This window comes from Paroedura picta, chromosome 3 (assembly GCF_049243985.1).
Source record: "Paroedura picta isolate Pp20150507F chromosome 3, Ppicta_v3.0, whole genome shotgun sequence".
NCBI lineage: Eukaryota > Metazoa > Chordata > Lepidosauria > Squamata > Gekkonidae > Paroedura > Paroedura picta.
The window spans coordinates 100,121,738-100,134,247 of NC_135371.1; the positions used below are offsets into that span (position 1 = coordinate 100,121,738).

General features: G+C 45.5%; 1 protein-coding gene across 2 annotated transcripts in view; it reads left to right on the plus strand.

Moving 5' to 3' along the window:
- Window positions 1–12,510, plus strand: part of LOC143832485 (uncharacterized) — a 172,868-nt gene that overhangs the window by 29,148 nt on the left and 131,210 nt on the right. For both annotated transcript variants that reach the window (XM_077326985.1, XM_077326986.1), the window contains exon 12: window positions 2,521–2,684. In XM_077326985.1, coding sequence (XP_077183100.1) covers window positions 2,521–2,684 — 164 coding nt within the window. The remainder of the gene's footprint in view (window positions 1–2,520; window positions 2,685–12,510) is intronic.

Sequence of the window (12,510 nt, forward strand, 5' to 3'; positions counted from 1 at the left end):
GAGCAGGAATTTTTCTCAGACTTATGAGTGGTCTCTAAGCGACCACTTTCTGATTGAGCTTTTTGTACTTTGGGGTGTCCCACAGGCAGGTAGTGGCTGGCGAATGCTCCCACATTTTTCTCCCAGGGGGGATCAACCTGGACTCTCTAGGGGGATCCATTCCAACTGTTTGGATGGGAGTGCTTTTCTGCGTGTTACCCCACTCCTATTGATACCAATGGTATTAGTGAAAATGGTTGTAGACTCTACAGACGCAATTCTGATTGCCCTGTTTTGGTCATGCCAGCCCTGGATGACCAGACTGAGAGTGATCACTTGGTTTGGATACCACAGGATCCAACCATTTTAACCATTGGCACTATACGGTGCCTGGATCTAGGTTGTCTCCACCTCATGGCATGGAGAATTTACCGTGTGGGGAGAATTTCTCTTGTACTGTGAGGAACATGTTGCTTCATTCCCACAAGCCTTCCACAAGACACAACTATAAAGGTGTCGCTGGAGACGGAAGCTGAGCGTTTCGCTCCCCCGTTCTCTGGAGATTTTTAGGGTATTAGGTCTGTTCAGCCTCTCAAATTTCGCCTGGGGCTAGGGCGGAGACAACTCCCCAAGTGACCATAGTTTTCGGTTCACTGTAGACGCAGGGCCAGAAGACAGGACGAGGAAAGGTGGAGGGATGAGGCAGAGGAGTAAGGACTGGTGTGGCACGAGTGGAGGAATGGAAGGGGAGAGGAGAGCCGGGTGTTGCACTCGAGCGACAAGCGAACCTGAGAGCCTTCTGTGGAATACAGCTGTTCCTGTTTACGCATGAATGTTCCCAGCAGAGGCAAGATGGTGCTGAGGAACACAATGGAACAGGACAGATATACTGCCCAGGGAAGCCACAGTTATACCACGTGGTGGGAGACTGCTTGGCAATTGTAATGACGCCACATGATTCATCCCTCTCACTTTCCTTCTGCCCCTTGAGTTTCCTCCCCCCTCAGCTGAAACCGTGCATCTGCTCCTGGACCCAACCCCCCCTCCCTTTGAGACAGATGGTAACTTTACTGGATTGGAGCCTAGCTTGTTGCTGTTGTCAAAATTCAAGGGACTTTGGTATTTGCCCATAAGCTTTCCAAACATTTTCATAAGGGTCTAACTAACCTGTTCCCGCCACAACGGCCCCTTGTGCCTCAATTGTCTTTGGAGGTGGTTCTCAAAGCCCTAATGTAAAAACCAATTTGAACCCATGGCTTCTGTTCCACTATCCTTCCTGTCTATGAAGGCAGCCTTCCTGGTGGGCATCATTTCTGCAAGAAGGGTGGTTTAGTTGGCCTCTTTTCAAGTTGACTCCCCCTTTTAAAAAATTTTCCCCTAACGTGTGGTCCTGCATTCTGATTAGTAATTCCTGCCCAAGATAGTTTCACAGTTCCACCTGTCTCAGGAGGTGGCCAATCCCCTCTTTGTTGCCGAACCCTCAGTCCCCGGGAGAGAAGGTACTGCACACTCTTGATATGAGGAGGTCCATACATTATTATTTTGATAGAACTAGGAAATTTAGGAAGTCCCCATCATTATTTGTATGTTACTGGGATGGGATCTCAGGAGGGGCCTTAGAGCATCACCGCAGTCCATTTTTGGCAAATTGTGGTACTTACAAGGCATCTTCTTTGCCTTGCATTTGCAGCTGAGGGCTAATTAGCTGACAGCACAGGCTTCATCAGCTGCCTTCTTGAGAAGTGTTTCCCTTCAGGATATTTGCAGGGTGGCAACCTGGTCGAGGGAGAGAACATTCATTAAGCACTATGCAGTGGATTTGAAAGCCAGAGCCAAGGCTAGGTTCTGGACAGCAGTTCCTCATTCTCTCATCCCCCCTTTTAAGCTACTAAGCTTGTTAAGATCCCAATGTGGGACTGCACAACAAGACAGTTGATCAAAACAGAGTTGCTTACATGTAACTGTTCATCAACGTCTTGTGTGCAGGCACACATTCCGTCCCACCTGAGGTGCGGCGTCCTTGTAGACATTTAGCAACCTTGAGCAACAGCAACAGGAACTTAGGAGGGTGGGCATTCTACCCTAGGTTCATGTGACTGATGAGTAGGAAAGCCTGTCCATGCGTGGTCGGTCAGGCGCCTTCTTTGGAGACTTTTAGCTAGGAAAGTTCTGAGTCGCAGGCCTGTGCATGCACAGTTCCAATGTGTTCCTGCACACATCAATGAACAACAGTAACAGTAAGCAATTATGTTTTCTAATGTGATGATTTTTATCTGCCATTAACGTATGATCTTCTCTGTAAGACAGCTTTAAAAAAAACAGAGTAGTTCAGTTTTTCAGCTTTTACTGTTAGCTGTTCTATTATTGTTGGGCTTTATAAGATTTTAATGGTTTGATCTGTAGTATTTGTGTATGTATTTTATTCCTACATGGCACCTTGATATCCTTATACTAGTGAGAGGTTGTACACATGATTTGTTAGCCTTTGCTTGTGTATCATAGATTATAGTCAACACAGATACTTTTGTTTGTTTGTTTTAGGCATCAAGAATCCAAAATGTCCTCAGAATACCCCATGGTGGTATTATAATGGGTATTGCTATTATTTTGAAAAAAAATTAAGAGTGCAGCATGCTAGAGCTTATATACGATGTACCTACTATAAAGATGGTAACCTTGTCAAGATTGACAGCGAAAAAGAAAAGGTATCATGTTTCCAGGAAAGGGCATTTACCTGCTTATTTTGGGAACTGGGAATAGAATTTTAAATTTGAACTGGGAGAAAAAACAGGGACCACCAAATCTGCCTCTGGTCGAATCAGTGGGCAGTTTGCTGGTATTTGAAATTATGATGGTCTGTGCAAACCAAAATTGGCCTGAAACACGCTCTGCTTATTTTAAGCCAACAATGCAAAGAAGAACATCTAAATATTAACTTTGAGAAAACCAAAATGATGCACTGTAACAACAGGTTCCAGAAACATCACTGGTATATTGACGGGCACATAATTGATCAGGTTAAGTGTTTTAGATATTTAGGAGTCAGCTTCCAATATAACGGTGGCCATTATGCCCATATACATTTGGTAACAGATTCTGCAAAAAAAAAGTGCTCTAGCCATTCTTAGATTTTTTCATACCAAAGGTGGTAAATTTATTCCAGCAGCCTGAAGCTTTATTCTGTGAAAGTATTAGCGCAAATCCTATATGGTACCCAATTGGGTCCTTACAGGAGCTATGTGCTGCTTGAAAGAGTGCAATCAACATTTTTGAGAGATCTTTATAAAACACCTAAATGCACACCAAATGTTGTTCTACGCCAAGAACCTGGCCTTCTCCCTCTAGGTCAGGAGGACAGCTTGGTGGGTGATTTCCCAAAGGAAAACTTCCTGTCTCCTCGTTGGGAAACACCCTCTCCTTCCCAGTCTTCTTCCTGCCTCACATGAGGGAGCATGCAGACTAGAATTCTCCTGCTTGGAAGAGAATTTTTCTTTACAACCCCTGTTCCAACAATTTTTTCCTGCTCCCCTGCTAGTCCTCTTTTCTTTCCCGGCCTCCTCTTGGTCGGTTGAGAGAAATAGCAGAGAGTGACTTTGAATCAGGGAGCTGAGCACATGGCTGCTTGTTAGCAGCGGCCATTTTGGATTGCTTTCCTTTTTGCTTTTTTCCTTGCATTTATTTTTCCCACTGCTGGGAGATGGCCTCCAGCAGGCGGGAACACAATTTTTCGTCTGAAGATGAGCAACACTCTCAGTAGGCCCCAGAGATGTCACAGCCACTGTGGCACAAGGAACCTTGGTGCAAATGGCCCCCCAAGAGCAAGGACAGTGCTTCTTTTCGCACCGGGCCGCTTCGGAACTGCGCCGCCCCCCCAAGCCATCTGACTCAGTGGCTACAGGAGAGGGGCCTGATCCTGGCACTTCCTCAGCGGGGAAACGGTGGAGGACCGATCCTGAAGATCCACAACATGTGAGACAGAACCAGCCTGAGGAACTGGGTTACCTTGAGTCTATGGCAGAACATTTTAAATTGCCTGCTGAATTCTTTACCTTCAGGCAAAATTCTATGCAGGCAGAGATTGCTAAATTCTGTAAGCAAAGCCTTGCCTCTTCAGCCAGGATCTCCAGGTCCCGTTCCCATTCCTGTTTCCCTGACTCGATCCCATGGGCAAAGCTCCTCCTCTCATCAAGGCAGATCCACATCTAGATGGCCCACTAAGGCAGCATAAAAAAAAGGCCCTACTATGTCTCCAATTGTCAGTCTGAATCCTCTGAGGAGGAAACTGAGGCCAGGGAACGGGAAGAAGGATAGAAGGTATTATTGTCCCAAGGGCAGTGGGGAGTTTTTCCTAAGATACAAACCAACTTAAAGAACGTCCCTTACCAGAATCCTTTGAAAGAAAGATCAGGGCTGAATGGGGAAAGCCTATTGTAACTAAACAGTTTCCTTCCTTTATCTAGCATATGTATGACATGCCAGAGTATGCTGAATCCATGTTACAGATTCCTGCAACAGATGGTCCAGTGGCAGCATTGCAGACTTCTGAGGATGGTGAGGGATATCTTCAAGATATCATGGGCAGAAGGTCAGAGACTGCGCTGAGAAAGCACACAAGGCCATGGCAATGGCAATTAGAGCTGCTACCACTGCCTCAATTGTTGCAAGAGCGTCCATGGCCAGATGTAAAAAATTGCTCACATTGATTCCTGAATCAGAGGGGCGCCTCCAGGAAGGCACCCACCGGATCCTAAAGGCTTCGGTGTATAATGCAGACGCTTCCTTAGATATAGTGGTCTTTGCATCCCATGCTGTGCTTTCTACCACTGTGGCTGGACGACTGTTATGGCTCAAGGCCTGGCAGGCCGATCCATACTCTAAGACTCAAGTTACTTCCAAGTTACTCAACTTACTCCCCCCTTCCAAGGGGACAAGCTCTTTGGAGACACTCTGGACAGAGTCCTTATTGAGACCAGGGATAAAAAGAAGGCGATGCCACGGCCCATTAGGAGGGGTGACAAGCCCTTTCCATCGACCTTCCGGTCCCAGAACACTGGTCCCAGATCCAGACCAGAAGGAATGAGGGGATCCTACGGATCCAACTGCTTCAAGCAGGGCCGCTCCGACAGAGCAGTGGGAGACAGTAAGTCCCCTAAAGCATGACTCACAGACTATTCCTGTAGGGGGGTGACTTCAGCATTTCAAGCAGGCCTGGATAGATTCACCAATGGATGCTTGGGCCAAGGAGGTAGTATCTCCAGGTTACCTAATAGAGTTTGCTGCGCTGCCCCCACACAGGTTCCTACAATCCCCAGAATCCAAAAAACCCAGACAAGTGAAAGCGGACATTGGTCGCGATAGACCACTTACTGTGGATCAGAGCCATAGAACCAGTTCCTCCACACGGGCACGGGTGTGTACATGTTTACTGTCCCCAAGAGGAACAGGGACTGGGCAGCCATACTCAAAAGTTCGTCAACCGGTTCATCTGGCTGAAGAGATTCCATATGGAGACTCTTCGCTCCATCACACAGGCCCTACAGAAGGACGAATACCTCACATCCCTAGACCTGCAGGAGGCGTATCTTCATGTCCCCATAGCTCAGAAGCACCGACGCTACTTGTGTTTTTGCGCAGGGGGGCTTCAGGTTCAGTACAGGGCCCTACCCTTTGGCCTATCAACAGGTCCGCGGGTAGTCACGAGGGTTCTCGTCACCGTGATAGTACTCCTGAGACAGGAGGTGATTGATGCCCATCCATATTTCATCAGGGCCCCCTCCCGTCAACTGTCCACGTCTTACACCCGTAGAACTATCCAGGTTCTGGAGCAGCTTGGTTTTTCTCGTGAATTTGACAAAGAGCTCATCTGTTCCATCTCAGACACTAGAAAATCTTGGAGTGGTGATTAACACGACCAGGTCAACACTTTTCCTCCCACAAACCATAACCATCAAGACCACAGGGTTGGCCACACAGGTCATCATGGCATGGTCCTCTTCACTCCTACAGCTGGCCAGTCTGATGGGGCTTCTGACATCGAACTCGACAACCCTTCAGTGGGGTCCCGCTCACCCATGCCCCCTACAACAGACTTTACAACCTTTTCAACAGAGAATCTCCTGCAAGGTGGATGTTCCAGTGACTCTGGACCGACAGGTCAAGGTCAGCCTTTGTTGGTGGACTGCTCGCAAGAACCTCTTGAGTGGAAGAATTTTTTCTTATTCCAAATTATTTGCAGATATTCACGGATGCCAGCTTAACAGGTTGGGGGGCCACACTCAACAACAGCCCTGTTCAGGGATCCTGGACAGCAAAGGAACAGATACAACCCATCAACCTGCTCGAGTTACAAGCAATTTGCTTGGATCTGAAATCTTTCCAGTCAAGTATCATAGGAAGTCATGTGATGATCCAGACAGACAATGTGACGGCAAAGGCGTAGGTCAACCACCAGGGCGGATTGAAATCCGGACAACTACAGAAGGTGGTCCGACTGCTAATGAGCTGGGCGGAGAAACATCTTGCATCGCTAAGAGCAGAACATGTCCAAGGCATCCTAAACACTCAGGCAGATTGGTTCAGCCGACAGTATCTTCAGGAGGCAGAATGGAGCCTCAACAAGTCAGTATTCCAAATGATCATGAAGAAGTTCGGCCACCCCATCATGGACCTGTTCACATCTCACCTAAACTTGCAGGTGGAGCCCTTCTGCATGAGGTTCTTTCATCCCAGAGCCGCATTGACAGACATACTGATGTCCAACTGGCCAACAGGTTTTCTTTATGCCTTCTCACCGGTTCCTGTCCTTCCCAAATTTCTACAGGGAGTCAAGATGTTGCGAGCTGAGGTGATTCTGATGGCTCCTTGGTGGCCCAAGCACCCCTGGTTCTTCACCATAGTCCAGATGACAGAAAGCCCACATCTGACTTTGCCAACCGTTCTGGACCTGCAAGTTCAGGGTCCGGTCAAGGCACCCTCGGCCAGAGTGGTGGAGTTTGACCGCCTGGCTGTTGGAAGGTTGGCTTTAAGTAGGAAGGGTTATAGCTCAGCAGTGACCAATACCATTCTGGCCTCTAGGAGAGCTTCCACTATGTGTTTGTATAACTGTACCTGGAAGGCCTTTGTATGATGGGCCACGTAGGAAGTTTATCAACCCCAGTGCCCCCCAAATCAAATATATCCTGGAGTTCCTACAGGAGGGCATACATTCAGGTCTCAGGTCTGGGACACTTTATCGACAGGTAGCAGCCCTGTCTTTGGTGTTGGGGCAAGACGAGGGGGGGGGGTCACCACTCTTCCATCATCCTCACATGCTACATTTTTCTTAGAGGTGCAGCTCTTTCAGAGCCTCCCCCCAGCCATCATTTTCCCACATGGCAGTTGAAGGTTGTGCTTTGAGGCCTTGTCTAAGGTACCATTCAAACCCATTAAGTCCATTCTTCTTTCGAGATTGACTCTCAAAACTGTTTTCTTAGCTGCCATCACCTCTGCCAGGAGGGTTTCAGAGCTGGGGGCATTGTCCATTGACAAGGAACTTTGCATGCTTCACAGTTCCCGGATTCAGCTCAGGACAGAGCCGCTATTCAGACCAAAAGTGGATTCCAGGTTTCTCCTGTCTCAAGAGCTTGATTTGCCTTCATTTTTTTCTAAGACTTTTTCTGAGAACAAATGCAGATGACACAAGCTGGAAGTGAGAAGAGTTCTTAAAACTTACATCAAAAGGGACTGAGACCCTTAGAAAGACAAAAGGTTTATTCGTGTCAGCGGTGCCTGCGCAGGCAGGCCTGGCCATGTCTAAGACTGCTATTAGCAACTCCATCCAATCCTGCATTGTAGAGGTCCATAGAATTGAGGGCAAGATGGTGCCGGAGGACATCAAAGCTTATTCCCTCAAAAGTGCAGCTGCCTCTGCTGTTTTTTCCAACAGAACTCTGGTGAAACAGGTCTGTAGGGCCGCCACTTGGGTCACCCCTTCCACCTTTGTCAGGTGGATAGATGCCTTGGAGGTTGCAGAGTTGGATTTTGGCCATAAGGTTCTATAGCGGGTAACTGACTCTGGCTAGAGGGTTCCTTATTCCTCCCAGTTGGGGACTGCTCTTGTACATCCCACCAAGCTGTCCTCCTGACCTAGAGGGAGAATGACCATTGGATACTCACCAAGAAGGGTCCTTCTCCTCGTAGGTCAGGAGGACAGCTTGTCTCTCCCAGTTTCTTTCTAGCCAGAGCTCTTTTTACCTTGAGGACTCTGATTTTATTGTTCTCCTTGCAGGCGATCAGTTAAAAAAGGGTTGTTACCTGTTTGGTTCTTTACCTCCTGTGGCATTAAAAGAGAAGAAAAAGAAAGAAAAGGGGGTGTTTCATGTTGGAGATGTTGACAAGTGTTTCTTATTAAACATTAGATGCCGAAGACTTCCTGTACCATCTTCTTTTTGCCTTTTGTGTCCTCTCCTTATCTTAACCAAGTTTAATTTCCAGATGAACAAGCTTTTTCAGGGAGAGATCTCGGGAAGAATCTGACTGGCAAGGGGAGGGCGTTTCCCAACAGGGAGACAGGAAGTTTTCCTTTGACCTGCCTCCCTCAAAGAGAAATGGGAAATCACCCACCAAGCTGTCCTCCTGACCTACGAGGAGAAGGACCCTTCTCGGTGAGTATCCAATGGTCATTCTGAAGGTAGAAACCCGTGCCTGGCTGACAACCATCAATTACTGGTTAAAAATTTACCTCCATCCTAAGGGACTAATCCCAAAATTTTTAGCAGTCTCCTCGCAATTCCCATGGAATAGTAAAATCATTGGAAAAATCCAAACTCTGGGCCTCGATCCAAACCATCTAATAAAACTTGGCCTTAAAACAGCCAAAGCTGTCATACGGCTACATCTTTTTGATATAGATTCTCAGGAGGAATTCTCAATTCTTCCTAGAATCTATAGCACTCTGAAAGGATGGTCAGGAAATTCTCCAGCTCCATATCTCACAAACATCTCAATAGTAAAACACCGTTGGGCCTTCTCAAGAGCACGTTTTAACTCATTCCCCTCAGCCTCCCTTGAGGGCAGGTTTCTCAGTCATCGGCTGGAGCTAAGTAGAATCATAGAATCATAGAGTTGGCAGGGGCCATACAGGCCATCTAGTCCAACCCCCTGCTCAATGCAGGACTAGCCCTAAGCATCCTAAAGCATCCAAGAAAAGTGTGTATCCAACCTTTGCTTGAAGACTTCCAGTGAGGGGGAGCTCACCACCTCCTTAGGCAGCCTATTCCACTGCTGAACTACTCTGACTGTGAAAAACTTTTTCCTGATATCTAGCCTATATCGTTGTACTTGAAGTTTAAACCCATTACTGTGTGTCCTCTCCTCTACAGCCAGCAGAAACAGCATCCTGCCCTCCTCCAAGTGACAACCTTTCAAATACTTAAAGAGGGCTATCATGTCCCCTCTCAACCTCCTTTTCTCCAGGCTGAACATTCCCAAGTCCCTCAACCTATCTTCATAGGGCTTGGTCCCTTGGCCCCAGATAATCTTCGTCGCTCTCCTCTGTACCCTTTCAATTTTATCGACGTCCTTCTTGAAGTGAGGCCTCCAGAACTGCACACAGTACTCCAGGTGTGGTCTGACCAGTGCCGTATACAATGGGACTATGACATCTTGTGATTTTGATGTGATATACATCAAAATCACAAGATGTCATAGTCCCATTGTATATACTCCTGTAATAATGCCCAACCTGGGATAATTTCACATATCTTATTATATTGTCCTTTTTATGAAAGCATCCAAAAATATCTAATCCTACCTTTACTATCCCACTACACTAGACTACACTAGACCATCTTTATCATCCCATAATAGTGACACTCTAATTAATTTTTTGCTTAGGGATAAAGACTTATTTCTAACATGGTAGCAAAATTAGATCAGAAAGAATTAGATAAGAAAGACTGTCTGAACGATAGTAATGGATAGGTAATTGATAGGCCATCTTATCAGTTGGGTTAATTGACTGTTCTAGAAGATGTATTGATTCCCTGTCCCTGCAGTTAACTTCCTTGAGGTTTCTTCCCCCTTCTTCTTTACATGTTATAACCCTCCCCCCCCCTACCTACAATAAGATATTATTTATTTCCATCAATACATTGTTTTTAACATTGTTTTATTATCTTAATATTTTTATGTAGCAATACTTTTGTATTTTTTGCTACACATATTGATGATGGTCTGTGCCAGGTGTAGTCAAACTGCGGCCCTCCAGATGTCCATGGACTACAATTCCCAGGAGTCCCCTGCCAGCGAATGCTGGCAGGGGGCTCCTGGGAATTGTAGTCCATGGACATCTGGAGGGCCGCAGTTTGACTACCCCTGGTCTGTGCGAACTTGCACCAGCTGTGAAAGAAATAAAAGGTGTCATGTTTTGAATTGTAAAAAAAATTATGTTGGTTTTGAAACATTTTTGTTTCAGAGAGTAGACAGAATTCTGCAGCAGAACAAAACCTTGCATCCTGACTTCTTTGTTTGCAGCATCCTCCTACTATCATTCCCCCCTCCCCCCGGGACATAAAAACTAAGAAATCGCCATGTCAGAAGAGTACTGTTCCCTTTAATTGGGACTGCTGTTCCTTTTAATTGGGGTTGCTTCAGACTTCATAGTTGGGGAGAGTAGCTGAAGTGGGTGGAGTTGAGAGTTGTGTTGGGAGACAACTAGCTACTTATGGTTTAGCTTGCTGTGCTTTATTTTACCACTCACTCTATTTAGATCGCCTTGATTCCAGGGTCAGAACCAGTTCTCTGGTGACATCCATTTCAAGACCTCTTGCTATTGTCTAGTTTTAAAGACTCACACAGTGTCACAGCTGCCTTGGTCTTCCACCATATCTGCACTGATACTTAATCCTATTGGGCTTTTTCATTAAAGTTGTTCATTCAAGCATGGACAAAGCTTAGTGTTGTCATCTCTATGAGGGATTCAGAAGTGATAAGTAAGTTTTTTGAGTCAGACCAAAATAATTGCTTCTCCTCTTGATTCCAGGGTAGCTTTTTTTTTGTTGGGGGGATCTTTAGCTGCCCCCACTTTTCATTAACAATGATAATCCTGCATGACTCACTGTTATGTGACACAGTTCATAGTGAAAGCCAATGTGGTGTAGCACTTCAATTCTTGGGTTTGATCTGGCAGACCCAGATGCCATTTCATCTTGAGAACTGGTTGATCTTGGTCCTTCATAGTTTCTCAATCTGATCTGCCTTGCCTTCTAGTGAAGTTGGAATCAAAATGTATAAGACACTCTGAATCTCTGTGTGGAATTAAGATAAATTCCATAACAACCTTTTAAGAGACATCATAATTTTGTCTACAAGAAACAGCAGCCCCATGGAACACAGTTTCTGATGTACTGTATTTACTAGCTGATGTTACAGCTTCTCATAAAATTCCTTAGCAAATATGTGCTTGACTTCCTTAGTCATTGTGATTTTTCTTGTTAGCCTACAAATCACATACTTCATCCCTAACTTGACCATTGCAGGCTATGAGTGCTGTAATTTTATCTTGGATGGGAAATGGAATTTTCTCTCTTAACAAAATTTTAGTCCAATGGTACCTTAAGGACCAACAACGATTTGTTTAAGGCTTTCGTGTGCATGCACCTTGAATAAATCTTCGTTGATTTTAAAGGTGCCATTGGATTTAAATTTTGTTGGACTACTTCAGACCAATACAGCTACCCTCTTGAATCTATTCTCTCTTAGGTTGTGAATCAGCAGGTCAACATGGCCTTTCCACTATCCCTTTTGAAAGGAATGGTGAGCTCCCTCTCACTGGCAGTCTTCAAGCAAAGGTTGGATACAAACTTTTTCTTGGATGCTTTAGGATGCTTAGGGCTGATCCTGCGTTGAGCAGGGGGTTGGACTAGATGGCCTGTATGGCACCTTCCAACTCTATGATTCTACAATTCTATGATTCTATGAATGTAATGCACTGTACCTCACAGCCTAGGCTGGTGAGATATATGACAAGTTGTTCCTTTAATTCACATCTTTCTTCTGACACTGCCCTAGTTTAAGCTAGATTCAAGTGGGTAGCCATGTTGGTCTGAAGTAGTGCAAAAAAATCAGAGTAGAGTAGCACATTTAACACCAATTTATTCAAGGTGTGAGCTTTCGAGTGCAAGTACTCTTCCTCAGGCTAATGAACTACCATCATAACAGTGGAAATATAAAGCAAAAGCTAATTATGTTAAATTAGTAAACTGTGTCACAACGTCCAAATTCAGCCATATGATGCCATATGATAATTCTTTGCTAAAACAGCTAATCAGTCCTCTTGAATTCAGTTGTAGTTCACAAAAACATTGGAGAAATAAAACTGTCTACATTAGTGATTAACGACTGTCACTTTACCATTTGTTGCTGGCCCCATCTGTCTCTATCCAAGTGTGAAAACATTCCTGCAAGAATTAAGGGACGTCAAAGTAGCTGTTTTATTGCAAAGGAACTTCAAGAACAGACTAGAAAGGGAGATTGTAGAAATGCAAGTTATTA